Source organism: Anabrus simplex, chromosome 1 (genome assembly GCF_040414725.1).
Source record: "Anabrus simplex isolate iqAnaSimp1 chromosome 1, ASM4041472v1, whole genome shotgun sequence".
In the NCBI taxonomy this organism is placed as follows: Eukaryota; Metazoa; Arthropoda; class Insecta; order Orthoptera; family Tettigoniidae; genus Anabrus; species Anabrus simplex.
Genome location: NC_090265.1, coordinates 1,719,175,191 through 1,719,191,642, shown reverse-complemented (window position 1 = coordinate 1,719,191,642; position 16,452 = coordinate 1,719,175,191). Strand labels below are relative to the sequence as shown.

The window sequence follows — 16,452 nt, the reverse complement described above, 5'->3', positions numbered from 1 at the left end:
ACTACTGTAATTTTAATATTGACTATTGACTGTTTAATATGTTTATGACTGTTCAAGAACATCATTTTAAGATTTAGGCTGAAGATGCTCTTTATAAGAGCGAAACATGTTCCTTAGAGAAATTAATTCTATGAAAGTGTAAACACCAAAAAGGTGATTTGTATTGAATAGGTGGACAAGAAATACTTCTGATTATAATTGCTGTGTACATACCACGTAGTCAAGCAGCTCGTCTCCTTTCTCCAAAGTCATCCCAGCCCAAACTTTGCAACAGTTTTATAATGCTACTATTTTATCGGAAATCACCCACAACAAATCAAGCTGTTTTTCTTTGGATTTTTTCCAGTTCTTGAATAAATTAATCATGGTGAGGGTCCCACACACCGGAACCATACTCTAGTTGGTGTCTTACCACAGACTTATATGCCCTCTAATTTACATTCTTACTACAACCCCTAAATACCCTGATAACCATGTGCAGAGGTCTGTATCCTTTATTTACAATAATATTTACATGATTACCCCAATTAAGATCTTTCCTTATATTAACACCTAGGTACTTACAATGATCCCCAAAAGAAACTTTCACCCCATCAACGCAGTAATTAAAACTGAGAGGACTTTTCCTATTTGAGAAACTCACAACTTGACTTTTAACCTCGTTTATCATCATACAATTGCCTGCTGTCCATCTCACAACATTATCGAGGTCACGTTGCAGTTGCTCACAATCTTGTAACTTATTTATTACTCTATACAGAATAACATCATCCGCAAAAAGCCTTACCTCTGATTCCACTCCTTTCCTCATATCATTTATACATATAAGAAAACATAAAGGTCCAATAATACTGCCTTGAGGAATTCCCCTCTTAATTATTACAGGGTCAGATAAAGATTTGCCTTCTATTTTCTAGAAATATAGCCATCCATTCAGTCACTCTTTTGTCTAGTTCAACTGCACTCATTTTTGCCACTAGTCTCCCATGATCCACCCTGTTGTCAGCCATTCTGTTTACGTTTCTTTTAAAAAATTGTCTTGCATCCTACCACTACTTTGAGGGGACACCTAAATGTACAAAGATATGGTTTTTTCATGGCAGATTTCATAATGTAGTCAAGAATGAGTTGAGTTGCTGAGCCACTGTAATGCTGCATGTCGTCATTGCTGGGACAAAACCCCCTATGTGATAATATTTTTGGAGATATAGTGACCCGCAGCACATACATTATGAAGAGCGAGAGTGCCTTGACAATCCTGACACAATATTGCACCTTAAATGACAGAACCTTACCAGCCAAAGTTCTAAGCTAAAATATTTCACAGAGGAGGTTTTGTCCCGGCAGCAACGATATGCTTACATCCATTGTATCCTTTAATAGTAAATACAGTAAAGGACCACACTGGGCTCTGTCATTAGCTATCCTCAATCTCCTTGACCTACATTTTTTCTTTTTAAAGCTATTTCAGATGTGTCCTCAGTTTTCAGCTATTAAAGTGTCCACCTCCGTAGCTTAACGGTTAGTGTTATTAGCTGCCATCATTTGGGGCCCGGGTTCAATTCTGGTACTACCAGACATTTAAGGATGGCAGGAGGGCTGGTATTTGGTTAAAATGGTATGTGCAGCTCACCTTAATTGAAAAGATCTGCACTACCCTGGTATGAGGACACGAGTTTACTATTTTTTTAGTTATTTAAGTTGGCAATCCTTCTTAATAAAACCTGTGTCCAAACAACCAAATGCTCAGAATGATCAAAACAAAGCAACTGAAAACATTTTTCTAGTAACTAACTCACCAATTGGATGTTACTTGCAGTTTCTAATGAAATGAGATGCCACGTACTATGAAACAGAGCAGCAAACCTGTTCGTCATGTGTTTCTTTTGTGATTGCAAATTGTACTTAGGAAACTGAGAGTAATAGAAAGGAACGAACAAGGAGAAATCAAGTTGTATCTGTAGGAGCATATCATTGCATTCTTTCTGTATAAAATATTAAAAACTATTTAAATAATATTACTGTACGGTAGAATTCGCCTTGTCAATACACTTTATGTTAATGAAACTATTTATTCATCAAACATGTTTCAAGAACAATAAACATTTTCTTCATCAGCGATCATCAAAGTCTAACTTAATTACAGCATCAAAGAATAAGAAACAATATAACAATTTTCATTTGTTTAGCCTAAATTTAAAGAAGTATTATATCACAATTTATAATATCAATGAACAACCATTATTAATGCTACATTAGGATACTATCACATAAAATATTCAATATTAAAATGATATTAAATGAGAATCACTTATTAAATAAACTCAGGATCTTCAAATCTTATTTTTTCCCTTTTTTTTCTCTTTTCTTCTCTGAATGATTAACCCTTAAATGCACAGCATTGCATATGTGCAAAGGAGAATTTACTTGCTAGTTATATCTGCTTTACGAGGTTCGAAGTGTGCATTTACTTCTGCCTTGCATACAAACTGGCTAGGTGTTTTTAATGTTGCAAAAAAATCAACAATTTTTTATTTTAGGCCTATGATTTTTCTTGCTAATCAACTGGAGTGGTGTATACGTTACACAGCTAATGTAAAACAATTAAAATATTGTTCACCTCAGAGAATTTGTGAGCAAGGACAAACCTAAGACTTTAATGTGGCAGTACCTACAGTAATCGTACAGCTTTGCATATTCTTCTTCTTCTTCTTCTTCTTCGTTTTGCCTCATAACTGAGGCGTCGTGACTATCATAATATTCAGCCCTCTAGCCGATGAACCATATTCTGCCATTCTTCCCTACCTAAAGCTTTCAATGTGGTTACTCTGAGAGAACACTGTAGGGGGCTGTTCACCATGTCAATCCATCGCGTTTGTATTCATCCTCGTTGTCTGGTTCCCTGGACTTTGCCCTCAACAATCAGCTTTTGAAGACTACCATCTCGGCGCATTATATGTCCAAAGTAGCGTACAATCCGCTGAGAGACCTTACACGATAGACAAACTTTTATCTGAAGTTGGTTCAGGATTGATGTGTTCGTGCGATGAGCTGTCCAAGGAATCCTTAACATTTTCCTCCAGCACCACATTTCAAAGCTTTATCTCCATTCACGATCACGTTTGAGGATGGTCCACGTCTCTGCGCCATACAAGAAGACTGAGAAGACTAGAGATTCAACGAGCTTCTTTTTTGTCTTAATGGTGATGTTGTTATCTTTCCAGATCTTCCGCAGACGGATCATTGCTATCTTTGCTACTTCAATTCTTCGCTTTATTTCATCTTTGGAACCACCAGAATTGGATAGTAAGGAGCCTAGGTATACAAACTGATGTACAACTTCACACCCTCCAATCTGTTTGATATGTGGACTGTTGTTGTTCTTACGATCAACAATCATGACTTTGGTTTTCTGTCGATTTAGGCGTAATCCAATTTCTAGGCTTGCTTCCTCTACTCTCTTGATGAGCTCTGTCAACTCCTCTTCAGATGATGCTATCAAGGTGGTTTCATCAGCAAATCTCAAGTTGTTGATCTTGCATCCCCCAGTGGAAAACCCTTTGTCCCAGCCATCTAATGCAGTTCTCATTGCATATTTTTTTTTGCTAGGGGCTTTACGTCACACCGACACAAATAGGTCTTATGGCGACAATGGGATAGGAAAGGCCTAGGAGTTGGAAGGAAGCGGCCATGGCCTTAATTAAGGTACAGCCCCAGCATTTGCTTGGTGTGAAAATGGGAAACCACAGAAAACCATTTTCAGGGCTGCCGATAGTGGGATTCGAACATTGCATATTCACCATAGATATTGAAAAGTAACGGTGACAGGATACATCCCTGGTGAACTCCAGCCCTTGTACGAAACTGCTTGGACTGTTTGTTTTGAATCTTTACAGTGGCTGTATTTTCCTTATACAAGGACTTGAGGAGATCAATCAAATGGAGTGGCAAACCCATGTCATCCAAAATTTACCAAAGATGGTTCCATTTGACAGTATCAAAGGCCTTTTGGTAGTCAATAAAGCACAGATATACAGGAACCGGTATGTAAAACAAGCATAATTCGTAACATATTCACTGATCCAAATAAATAAAAAATATTTATTTTGACATAAATATATTTAAAATATTTTTCTGATAATATATTACTTTTGAAATAAAAAACGATAATGTTTGAAAGAAATAATAAATTGCACATTTAAGGGTTAAATGCTAATTTAACACATTGGCTGCGAGAGTGGTACATTGTACCGCTGAGTGAGTATCTCATGAGGCCACGGCGGTACAAAGTACCGCTGACAGGTGTTGCTATATGACTTTCCCTGCCGGGCTGGTGGACCACTGAGCTGTTGAATTCGCTATGCTAGCGTACCGCTATGGCCTCGGAGGAAATCCTGGCGTGCTTGGTTTCCAAAATATAGTCTGTATTTTTTATTAATCCAGCTTCCTTTTATTGGCAATATGTGAGTATTTGTCCAATCAGTTTAGCCATGTGCTTAAGTGTGCCGGGTTTGCTAACTCGCAAGTTCAAGATTGTGGAGATTATGGGTTTGAATCCTACTGTCGTGAAACCTGATTATGGTTTTCTGTAATTTCCCATTTTCACCCCAAGTTTATGCTTACCGAATCAATAGACCACACTGATTCCTTCCAAGTTGTTGCACCCATACGTGAGCTGATTTCTATGCTTATCGCAATGAATATAGCGTAAACATGAGCATATTTACATTTTCTAAATTGACAAAATTCGTTGCCAACATAGCAACATTTTACATTACCATTGAGCATTTAGCAAGGAGTAAAAAGGAAATAAATATATTTCAAATTTAATTTGGTGAAGAGATTTTTGTGTTGCAAAATGTAACAGATCAGTTTGACGTGGACACTACTTACCAGAATTATCATACTGAAGGGCTAGCGTCATTATCTTCTGAGTTCAAGAAGAAAACGGCTTCATTTTTATAACTAACCTCTCCGTTCACTGGTAAAATAACTTAGAAATATCTTGCAAGTGTTTCACACACATCCTACTGTAAAACAATGAGTGCCTTGCGATTGTAGTCCTAAGCGGTAGTAAACAAATCGTGGCACGCTTTGTTATCTACAGTGTGTACTATCAAGCAATGCAAAGCTTCTAGTACCACTCTGGCTGTCTAGGCAAAACCATGCAGTGAACTTTTCTGTGGGGCCACGGCGGTACCTCGGGGTGCTGGGAATTTTTATTGTATTTCGTACGTACGTTGAACACTTAAGTGAAATATCACTTTGAATTTTGCTTTACTGCTTATTTACTACATGCCTAGAACAAAAAATGCTTTGGCCACCGGGACATTTCTTGCTATGTGTCCTGGCAGTCAACGTGTTAAATAATGGATTTTTATCTGTACGTTTTTCATTTAAACTTGAATCAAAATTATTTTTCTGTGCAAGATAAATTTCTAAATTTTCCAAAGCAATCACGAATTTACCTTTCTGGGTCATACGCATATCAGAAAACAAGATGAAATTCTTTATGTTTCACAGGGAACTTTTACCTAAAAGCAAGGTCAGATTTTCCCCACTATTTCACCTTGGGGTGTACAAAATGTTGGTCCGTTGGTACTCGTATCAAAGATAACCAATGAAATATCTGTCTCAACCAGCCAGACAAGTCAGCAGTAGCTGAGTCCATGATGTCATGTTCCAAAATGTTCGAGCTCTTACCCACACCAAACACTTCAACCTCATTGTAGTACATCCCTCTTTCTCCCTGCCTGACTCACTCATTTTTCTTGTTTTTTCTGCTACACACTTTTCTTTCCATCTTCAGCTCTAACAGATGAGACTTTTTTCTGAAGATGCGGAGCGAAGTTCTCTGCGAAATGTAAAGAACTTCACCTTGTTTTCTGACACAGCAAAAGCCCAAAAGCTTATTATCATGACTACCTTCTTTTTACATCTACCAAGATGTTCATTTTCCCCCATCTTTACACGAAGTTCTTCCTAGGCATTTCTTGCTGTTTCTACTACAGCACCCCTGTATGCCACCCGTTCTCTTTCTATATGGTGAGTGTCTATTGTTTGCAAATTTTCACTAATCATATCCATGTACTTCTGTATAATTTTCTTATCCTGGAGATTTTCTACTCTTAGTTCACTACAAACCCAACAGAGGCCTGTATTATTGAAAAATCCCTGGAATACCCACACATTCTTCTTTTTATTTTTTTTGCTAGTTGCTTTACGTTGCACCGACACAGATAGGTCTTATGGCGGTGATGGGATAGGCCTAGGAGTTGGAAGGAAGCAGCTGTGGCCTTAATTAAGGTACAGCCCCAGGATTTGCCTGGTGTGAAAATGGGAAACCATGGAAAACCATCTTCAGGGCTGCCGACAGTGGGATTCGAACCCACTATCTCCCGGATGCAAGCGCACAGCCGCGTGCCCCAGACCGCACAGCCAACTCGCCTGGTCCGCACATTCTTAATAGATATCCTAGAAACAAAGTTAGTTATGATATAGTCTACTATGGATCTGCTGTCACTCTCCCATGTGTAGCAGTGAATAGCCTTATACATGAAGAACATATTCATAACTGCCAATCCCATACTAGCACACAACTCCCGTAAAGGCTTTGCATTCCTTTTAGCTTCCATATCTTCCCCACATTTACCCAACATATCCTTCAGTTTTATTTCTAACTCTCACATTGAAATCGCCCATTAGTCCTATCCTATCCTTGCAATTGACCCTGAATATGATGTCACTCTGTGCTTCATAAAACTTGTCAAATTTATCCTCATCAACACCCTCATATGATGAATAGTCTGTGACAATTCTTGTACTAATTCCTTCAACTGCTAAATCTACCCACATCATCTGCACATTTACGTGCCGAACAGAAACTATGGTTGTATGCAGTAGTATTGCTGATAAACATTCCTACCCCATTTTATAATCTCCTTATCTCTTCCTCGTTATCTCCCTTTACCCAAATATTATCATTAACTTCTAACACATCCAGACACATTATCTTTGCTAACTCAGCCAGTTCTACTTTCTTCCTTCCATAAGCCCCATTAATATTGATAGCTCCCCATCAAATTCCATTTCTTTCACCAAGTTGTATATAAGGAGTCCGTCACCTGTCAAATTAAAGTGGGGCTCCGTTACTCCTATAGATTCAAGGTCACTTAAAATACTCTGAGCTCAGTAAATTCTGTGAAGCAGGATGCTGGATTGCATAGTCCTAGCTGCCTGAGCACAAAGAAAGCCATGACTCAGAATATGTCCGAGATATCCACTCCTATTCTATAGCAACTGGTATCCCGACTTTCCTGGGCCACTCATCTGTTGCCATGGTCCACAAACTAGGATGTGACCACAGTAACTCACACCATAAACCAAATTTAATGGGGTTCACCAAGGGTGACTGTCAGAAGTAAAACTTCTTCCAAGGACAGATCAATGACTGTTTACTGAGGCGATACACCTACTGCAATAATATCGTACTCTTGAAAATACTATGCCAGTGTGGGGGCTTCCATTTTTTGCAATGTTATATGATCCTGAATCATCGTGTTCTGAATGTCATATCTGTGTATGGGAGTCTAAACTATTAAAATGGATTAGACAGTTCAGCAGCATCTATTATTTGCTTACAAATTCTGTTTCAGTCACACAAAGAGCTTATCGAGCAAGGTCCTGTTAGTCTTACATTGCACTTTCTTTTCTTTAATCATTTTATTTTTACATATTTCTTCTGAACTACTCATACTTTATTTGTCTGATGACCTTGCTGTTTTATTTGCAACACACATACGATGGAATAAGGAACATCTTTATTGGAGTTAAGACTGTCGTCACCTCCTACTCGGAAGCCTATTGCACAGTCAGCAATCTGGTGACGAACGAGAGTACCACTTACAACAGACCAATGGTAAAGCATTCATAAATTCAAACTTTCGTTCTTATAGAAGTCTTCCTCGTAAACAGATGAGATTTTCTTCTAAAGACGGAGAGCAAAGTTCACTGCATAAGTTAAAGAATTTCACCTCGTTTTTTGACACAGCATCTTCTCAAAAGGTTATCATCATCTCTACAAATGCTAATTCTTTTTGAGTACACAGCAAGGCATCCAGGTTCAGTCCCAAGTCTAAAATTTGTTACTGCTTTCTTCCTGGGTTTTCTTCCCACTTTTCATGGATATTCTTCCTTTTTTATTATTAGACTATCCAACAACTGCTTCATTGTACATTATTGTTGCCTTCCGAGCCAAAAATGTTTACAGTGACTGTATTTGAGGTGGTGTCTTCTTTGTATGTCTGTTGGTGCCTTTCTTAGCCAATGTCCAACTGTCCAACTGGAATACAACAGCTTTTTCCCTGAGCCCTTAGCCTAAGGTATGTATCTTTATTGTTTGAGAACAATGCCTGTATTGCCGTTGTAGAGTCAATCGATGAGACAACTTCCTGAAAAGCCTAGTGTGAATATTTACTAAACTACTGCTATTACTAAAATGTTTTAATTTCTCCCCTGAAGGGGGAGACGGGCCTCTTAGATGGTGACGCCATCTCTCAGGCCAGGAGATTTGTTACGGTGAAGAAGGAGATGCTCGGAGAAGGTGAGGGGAATGGCGGCTGTGGCCTATTCTAGGAACTGCCCGGCATTCGCCTTAGTGCAGGAGAATGGAAAACCACATAAAACCACTCTCAGGGCAGCCGACGTTTGGGGCCAGCCCTGTCCCGTCTCCGAATGCAGAGGTGTAGAGTCATGGTAAAATCATGGCCACCCCTCCTCTGCTCGATTGGCCGGTCAGAGCGCAGAGCTGTTGGACCTCAGACCAGCCGTGGTCACTTATGCGCCGAGACCCACTCTGCATCTACCGAACATCTACTAAAATAGAATAGCCAAACGTAAATAGAGTAACTCTGTCAATTAAATGGAAGAGAAGAATTTAAAGTTATAAGAGCATGCACTACTGTACCTCATTCATTATCCCTGAGAAGCAGGAAGGGAAAAAGACAAATATTAGTAAAACTTTAACAAGAATAAAACATCAGTGGAATACAGATGACAAGATTTCATTCAGACACAATAGTAGGAAAGAACAGAGAGGAGGGAAAAGGACAAACATTAGTAAAACTTTAACAAGAATAAAACATCAGTGGAATACAGATGACAAGATTTCATTCAAACACAATAGTAGGAAAGAACAGAGAGGAGGGAAAAGGACAAATATAAACAACAACAAAAAGAGTAAGGATACACAGACACACCCCAGTTCCTGTTCTGCTCTTCCTGACCTCACAAGAGGGAGAAACTACTTCAGTTTTGTAATAACAAGTGCAGGGTAAGACAACTAGAGTTTTCTGATGTTTGTTATCGTCTCACTAACTCTTAGAGAATATACCAGCCATGCTCTAAATAAGGTACAGACTTCTTGTGTTATATTTGCATTCACTAAGAGACAGTGGTGGTGATTTTTGTTTTAAGAGGAAGTAAAGCTGCCAAACTAAATGGAAACAAAAAAATGAAAATGAAATAAAATAATTTATTCAACAAATGAATTTGAAAATGAGGTAAAAAAAAAAAAAAGCAAAATATGATTTCATTAAGGTGAAATGGACACAAGTTCTTTAGGAGGTAAGAGTGCATACATCGTCCATGCCCTATCCTCAGCCTACACAGGTACAGTCACTCTGATATAGGAAACACAAACTAAGAATAATTCCTCCATGATGGTTGCTGATGTTCTGTGAGAAGGCAGCACCAGAAGAAGAACAACTTCAAACACAGAAGTTAATGGGCTTACAAGTGTTATTTACTTTTAATTTAGATATTATTATTATTATTATTATTATTATTATTATTATTATTATTATTATTATTATTATTATTATTATTAATGAATTTCCAATGAAAATAGAAGGGAGCCCTATTGTGCAAAAGCATATTAGGGCTGTAGTTTAAAAATTATATAAAATTTGCAACAGATTGACATTATGATGAAAGCTTATTAAAGATGCAGTGGATAAACGTAAAAAAAAAAAAAAAAAAAAATCATAACAACATTGTTTTTTAAATATATGAAATAGAGGTGTGTTCAATTCAGTGTCACAAAAGTTCAGGTGACATACTAGGGTATATCTTGTTCTTTTGAAAGCAGGACAATCAAAACTTAAATGCTGCACTGTTTGAGAGGATCAACAACAGCATAAGTAATCATCTGAGACACTGATGTTAAATCGCTCAAAATATGATTTAAATTTGCCTTGGCCAGACAGAAATTGTGTAAGCACAAAATTAACCACAAGCACTTTGCACTGGAATCGATGCTGGATTTTAGGAAAGAACAGTTCTCTCGTTACGGATCCTTTTGTGCTTGTGGTCCAGATGTTACTTCACTGAAGAGATGCGTGATTTCTAAGCTTCCTTTTCAGGTAACATATTGGAGTTTTATCGTATACTTCCATCGCAGATTTTGCAGCTTCTTTTGCTAACAGGTCTGCTTTCTCATTTCCAATTGTCCCCGTGTGTCCTCGAACCCAACATAAACACACGTGGGGGCCATTCTGGATTATGGATCTTATATCAGCAGCTATTGGATTTAAATTACACTTGTCATTTATTGTGTTTAGTGCTGCTTGTGAGTCAATATATACCTTTGCATTTTTGCCATTATCTATGCACCAGTTAAGTGCTGACTTTATAGTCCAAAGTTCAGCTTGCAAAACTGAACAGTCTGAATAAATCTTATGTTGTTGTGAAAATATTTCAAGATCGTTTTCATATACCATGAAGGCACATCCAAATTGGTCATGTTCATCATTGTCCAGTATGCATGAGCCATCTGTATATATCATAGAGTCATGAAAGCTTGAGCAACTATCGCTGACAAGTTTCTTAAAGATATTAGGATGTCCAGATTGAAAATAATTGCTCTGTTCCTCCACGGTGATCTTGATAATGGGCACTGATGAGATTCTATTTTTCTTGAGTAAAGCAAGCTCAGCCCTACAAATTGCAGTCAAAAATAATGGTTCAATTCCTGCAATATTAAGTGCAGCATCAGTGGACGTTGTGTGGTAGGCGTGGGAAATTCCAAGAGCATATGCTCTTTGAAGTTGCATTAAATTGTTTTGAGCCCATTTCTTTTCCAGTACAAAGCAGAATGAAGAGGCACAGTATAAGATCAAAGGTATAAAGGCTGTGTTATAGATTACTCACAGTACATCAGAATTGAGTCCCCATGAAGGCCTGCAGGCACCAGTTATACCTTGTATGAATTTACTGGCTTTGGTTTTCAGCCTGTGAAAATGAGCCCTAAAAGTGAGGTGTTTATCTAGCATAACCCCTAAATACAGGAGATGATCTTCTAAGGTTATTCTGTGACCATTCATCATTATTTTTGGATTTTTCACTTTCTTTCTTCTAGAGATTACCATAGCTTTGGTCTTTGTTGGATTGAACTGGAGTTTACTGGTCTCCCCCAATTGTGGAAGATATCAATGGTTGCATTTGCACGTGCATTGAGCTCCTGTACATTGTCAGCTTCAATTAGAAGAAGGGCATCATCGGCGTAGGCAATGAGAGGCTGCTGCAGGAGGTCATCATACAAAATGTTCAAAAATCCAGGGCTGCAACTGGATCCCTATGGACATCCCTTGACTACATGTTTGGTACTGGCTGCAGTTCCAATTTTAAGTGTAATTTTTCTATTTTGAAAGTACACTTGTACAGGGAGAATAATTTAAGTGTTCAGACTTCTCCTCGCATGCCGTGGAAAGTACTGAACGAGTGTCATATGGCTTCTGTCAACGCTGGCGAAATAAGAAGTGTTCACTGCCAGCACACAGCTGTTTAGCACTCTGTCGCTCAGTTTGCTAGATATTATTGGACTTTTAAGGTGTGTTGTGAGGTTATTATCACGATGGTTAAATATACTACAGAGCAAAGAATAGTTTTGGTCGAGTGTTATTTGCACAAGAAGAAGAAACCATTTAAAAGGTGCCTTCGAAAATTCCGTAGACAATTTCCCGGTGCGACAGTACCATCAAAACGTTATGTGCATCAGCTCGTTTACAAGTGGCATAGTACTGGTTCCATAAGCAATAAGAAAAAGAAGCGAAGGAGAACAGCTCTCACACGGGAGAGGTTAGAAGATATACAGGCAAGACTCCAAGTCAGTCCACATAAGTCGCTTTGGAGAGTACCTCAGGAAAGTGGTATTTCACCTTCTTCAGCACGTAATGCAACAAAATTGTTACATTTACGATCTTATCGGACTCATTCAGTCCATAACATACTGCCTACAGATTTCAACGCAAGAATACGATTTTGCAATTGGCTAATGAAGTGTCCACGACGGTATTGTAGATCCGAACTTTCTTTTTATGAGCGACGAAGCTGGTTTCATTTGAGTGGATATGTAAATTCAGAGAACAATAGAATTTGGGATACAGACAACCTGCACATTTTACAGCTGAGACCTCTGCACGATGTGAAGGTGGGTGTGTGGTGCGCTATCATTGCCCAACGAATTATCAGTCTGATATTTTTTCAGGACACGATTACTTCTGACCATAATACTCACAACATTTTGGAACCATTTTTTGCTGAACTGACTGAAGAAGAGAAAAGGTACGGCTATTTCCAGCAGGATAGTGCAACGGCTCATATGATCAAATCATCAGTAAAGGCTTATGGCCCCCTTGTTTGCCTGATTTAAGCACATGTGATTTTTATCTATGGGGAAATCTTAAAGGAAAAGTTTACAGGAATAATCCTCAAACTGAAGAAAAATTAAAAACTGAAATTAGAAACATTGTGTGTTCTATCGGTGTCCATGAACTACAAAGTGTGTTTCGAAATCTCATCACAAGATATGAAGCTTGCATTGCAGCTGAAGATCACTTTCAGCATCATCTGTAAATATTGGTGAGTTCAGTTTAATTTCCTAGTTGATTTATTTATTTGTTTGCTTATTTATTTATTTATTTATTTATTTATTTATTTATTTATTTATTTATTTATTTATTTATTACTGGCGAGTTCAGTTTAATTTCCTAGTTGATTTTATTTGTTTATTCATTTACTTATTTTTCCAAAGCATCTATGTAGCCAGTGAGTTCAGTTTCGTTTAGTTTCTATAGGCGTAATCATGCCGCTTCTTTGAGCCGCCTATGCCTGCTTGTCATGGCGGGCACTGCGCTCGCTGTCTCCACTTCCCAGCACGCCTAATCCTCGGCACTCCGCTATGAACTTTCAAATTAATCACCCTGTATTATCTTATATAAATTTCTGGGACATCATTTTGTTTTTAACTGGGATAAAATTTTTGGCCACCAGGCATTATCGAAAGCACCTGTTATATCCAGAGAGATTAAAATAGCTACCCTCTGCAGTGAAAAGATTTGTTGGATCCATCTAACTACATCAAAGACGGCGTCCTCAGCTGACTTCTGAGGCGTGAATCCATATTGCTTTTGGCTTAGGAGATTGTGACTATGCAGATGGTACATCACTCGATCAATCAGTAACTTCTCCAAAATCTTTCTAAGTACTGTTAATAGGCAGATAGGTCTGAAGGATTTAACAGTGGGTACGGTGGAGAAATCTTTGGGTATTATTTTAACCATTGCAAGTTTCCAGGAGGAAAAAAATACATTTAAGGATAAACATTTGTTGAAAAGGAGAGTGAACAGAGATGGGAAACAGAAGTGAATGTTTTTAATTATATTAGCTGATATACCATCCCAACCTGGAGCTTTCTTGTAATTTTATAAGAGGATAATGCGTTCGACTTCTTGCTGTGAGAATGGTTCATCATCAGCAGTGTCAGGAGCAACTTCTGAGAAAGCCCTGATGATTTTCTGTAAATTCGTGTCTTCTGCATCTTCTGGGAAGAAGGCATTGATTAAGGCAGTGGCAGTATCAGAAAAGGAAGTTGTAAAGCCGTTTTCAGTCTCAGTGGAAGAAAGGTTATTGTTTAAGTTTATAGGCTTCTGTGATAACCTGTACACAAGTCCCCACAGGTTACTCTTGGTTGGAATTGAACAAAATTCTTTCCAGCTATTTAATTTTTGTTTTGTTATTAAGTTTTTGTACTCTTCCTTTGTCGTCAAATATATTTCTTCATATCTCTGCCATAGAAGTGGGCATTTACAGCGCTTATATCGTCCCTGGCAGGCTAGTACACGTTTCCGAATAATTGTAAGTTCTTCATTCCTCCAGAAGTTTTTAACAGGTTTCTGAGATAGTTTAGGTAAATTGCCTTCTGCAATTTTAATTATAATGTTGTTTAACTTATCAACAGCCTGGTCTAGTTCACTTGCTGTATTACAGGATTATATTTCTTGTTGTATATTTTGGAGGTTTCTTTTAGCTCCAAATTGAAAATAGCTCCATTTGACATTTCTCATCTTATATATTCTCGTTAAGTAATTGGAAGCATTAATTGTGGGTATTTCTGCTGTTGATTTTAACATTATCAATGCATGATCCAAGAGTGCTGACAAGTCACTTACTTTCCAGTCAAATATAAATGGAAGAAGCGAAGAACTACGTACACTTACATCTAGATAGCTCTTGGAGTTACTCCGATAATACGTAGGTTTAGCTCCTATGTTATGAACAAACAGATTATTAGCGCTACAGAAGTCGTGGAAGAGTCTCCCTCAGGCATCTTCAACCGGGCTGTCCCAGGAACCATGCTTCGCCTTTATGTCTCCTATGAAAAGCAGAGATTTCCCACGCAGATCATCGCATATTTCTTGAATAGCATTTAAGTCTATGCTGGCCCTGTGGTGTATGGGTAGCGTGCCTGCCTCTCGCCCGGAAGCCCCGGGTTTGATTCCCGGCCAGGTCAGGGATTTTTCTCTCAACCTGAGGACTGGTTCGAGGCCCACTCAGCCTACGTGATTAGAATTGAGGAGCTATCTGATGGTGAGATAGTGGCCCCGGTCTCGAAAGCCCAGAATAATGGCCAAGAGGATGTGTCGTGTTGACCACATGACCCCTCGTAATCTGCAGGCCTTCGGGCTGAGCAGCGGCCGCGGGGCAGGCCAAGGCCCTTTCAAGGGTGTTAAGCACCATGGGGTTTGGTTTGGTTTTGGTTTATTTAAGTCTATAGTCATGGCATGCTTGGAATCCAAGTAAACATTGCAGATGTAAAGTTCACATTGATTATAGGTTGTGCAAATAACAGTTCTGTCAGCAGAATTGTACTGAATTAGAAACATAACATTCTTTGACTTTGTCACTATAGCCACTGTAAGTTTTTCTAGAGGCATGGTATTTCTTGAACTATACACATGAAAGCCTTGATTGAAGCCTATTACTTTATTATTCCTTACATTTGTTTCCTGTTGGCAGATAGTAGTTCTCTCATTATGCTCATAATTGAGATAATTTGGATAATAATGTCATGAATAGGGTAAAAGATAAGTTTATTTTTTAAATTCCAGACTGATATCTAGCACCTCATTTACGATAATACCACAAACAATCACCAAGTTCTGCAGGAGTTCTACACTTCACTGAAGTTCTTGAATTAGAAACGTTCCATTAGCTGGAGCCTGCAGGAGCAAAGGCAGGAGACGGAAGGTGCCAATGGGTAAATATAGGAAAGAAGTACAATTCTTCAATTCTTCTTCTTTTCCTACCGCTTTTTCCCACACCTGTGGGGTCGCAGGTGCAAACTGCGTCGCACATGTGGATTTGGCCCTGTTTTACGGCCGGATGCCGTTCCTGGCGCCAACCCTTTATGGAGGAATGTAATCATTGTTGCGTGTTTCTGTGGTGGTTGGTATTGTGGTATGGTGTCTGAATATGATGAGGTGAGTCTTGGAACATACACATACACCCAGTCCCCGAGCCAGAAGAATTAATCAGAAGTGATTAAAATCCCCAACCCGGCCGGGAATCTAACCCGAGACCCTCTGAACCAAAGCCAGTATGCTGACCATTCAGCCGAGTCGAACTAAGTACAATTCTTCAATAACCTTTACCAATCTAGATAAGTTCCATCAATACACCAAAGGCACACGCAGCACAAGATACTTACGGAACACCCGGCTGTGTTGGCGTAACCACATCCACTGGGAAAGTCCGCAATTTGCTGGAGTCACCTCCCTTCTTTGCTTTCTTCTCCAGGTAGGAAACGGTGTTAAGCAGATCGTTGGAGCGGCGCTCAATGATGCCCAAGAATAGTAACACATTGTAGGGGGTCACATGAGCATTTGCACCTGAAAACACAGTTTAAAACAAATAGTTGAATGCCCACAGTATTTAAAGCTACTTCAGGGTGCAGCAGCACTCTGATCCAATGTGTAACATCTGGTAAGAGTCTTCGCTCAGGCTTACGAGTGAAGTCTTGCACGACCTCTACATGGACAGTTGGCAGAAGAGATAAAAGTGTAGTTACTTTTTCACAAATCTTAATTTATTCTTCCACCTAATCAATACATAGTT

General features: G+C 38.8%; 1 protein-coding gene across 1 annotated transcript in view; it reads right to left on the bottom strand.

The window, feature by feature from the left end:
- Window positions 1–16,452, bottom strand: part of Ccdc114 (Coiled-coil domain containing protein 114) — a 96,274-nt gene that overhangs the window by 16,053 nt on the left and 63,769 nt on the right. Inside the window, exon 10 of the mRNA XM_067140567.2 lies at window positions 16,046–16,226. Within this exon, the coding sequence (XP_066996668.2) occupies window positions 16,046–16,226 (181 nt within the window). The remainder of the gene's footprint in view (window positions 1–16,045; window positions 16,227–16,452) is intronic.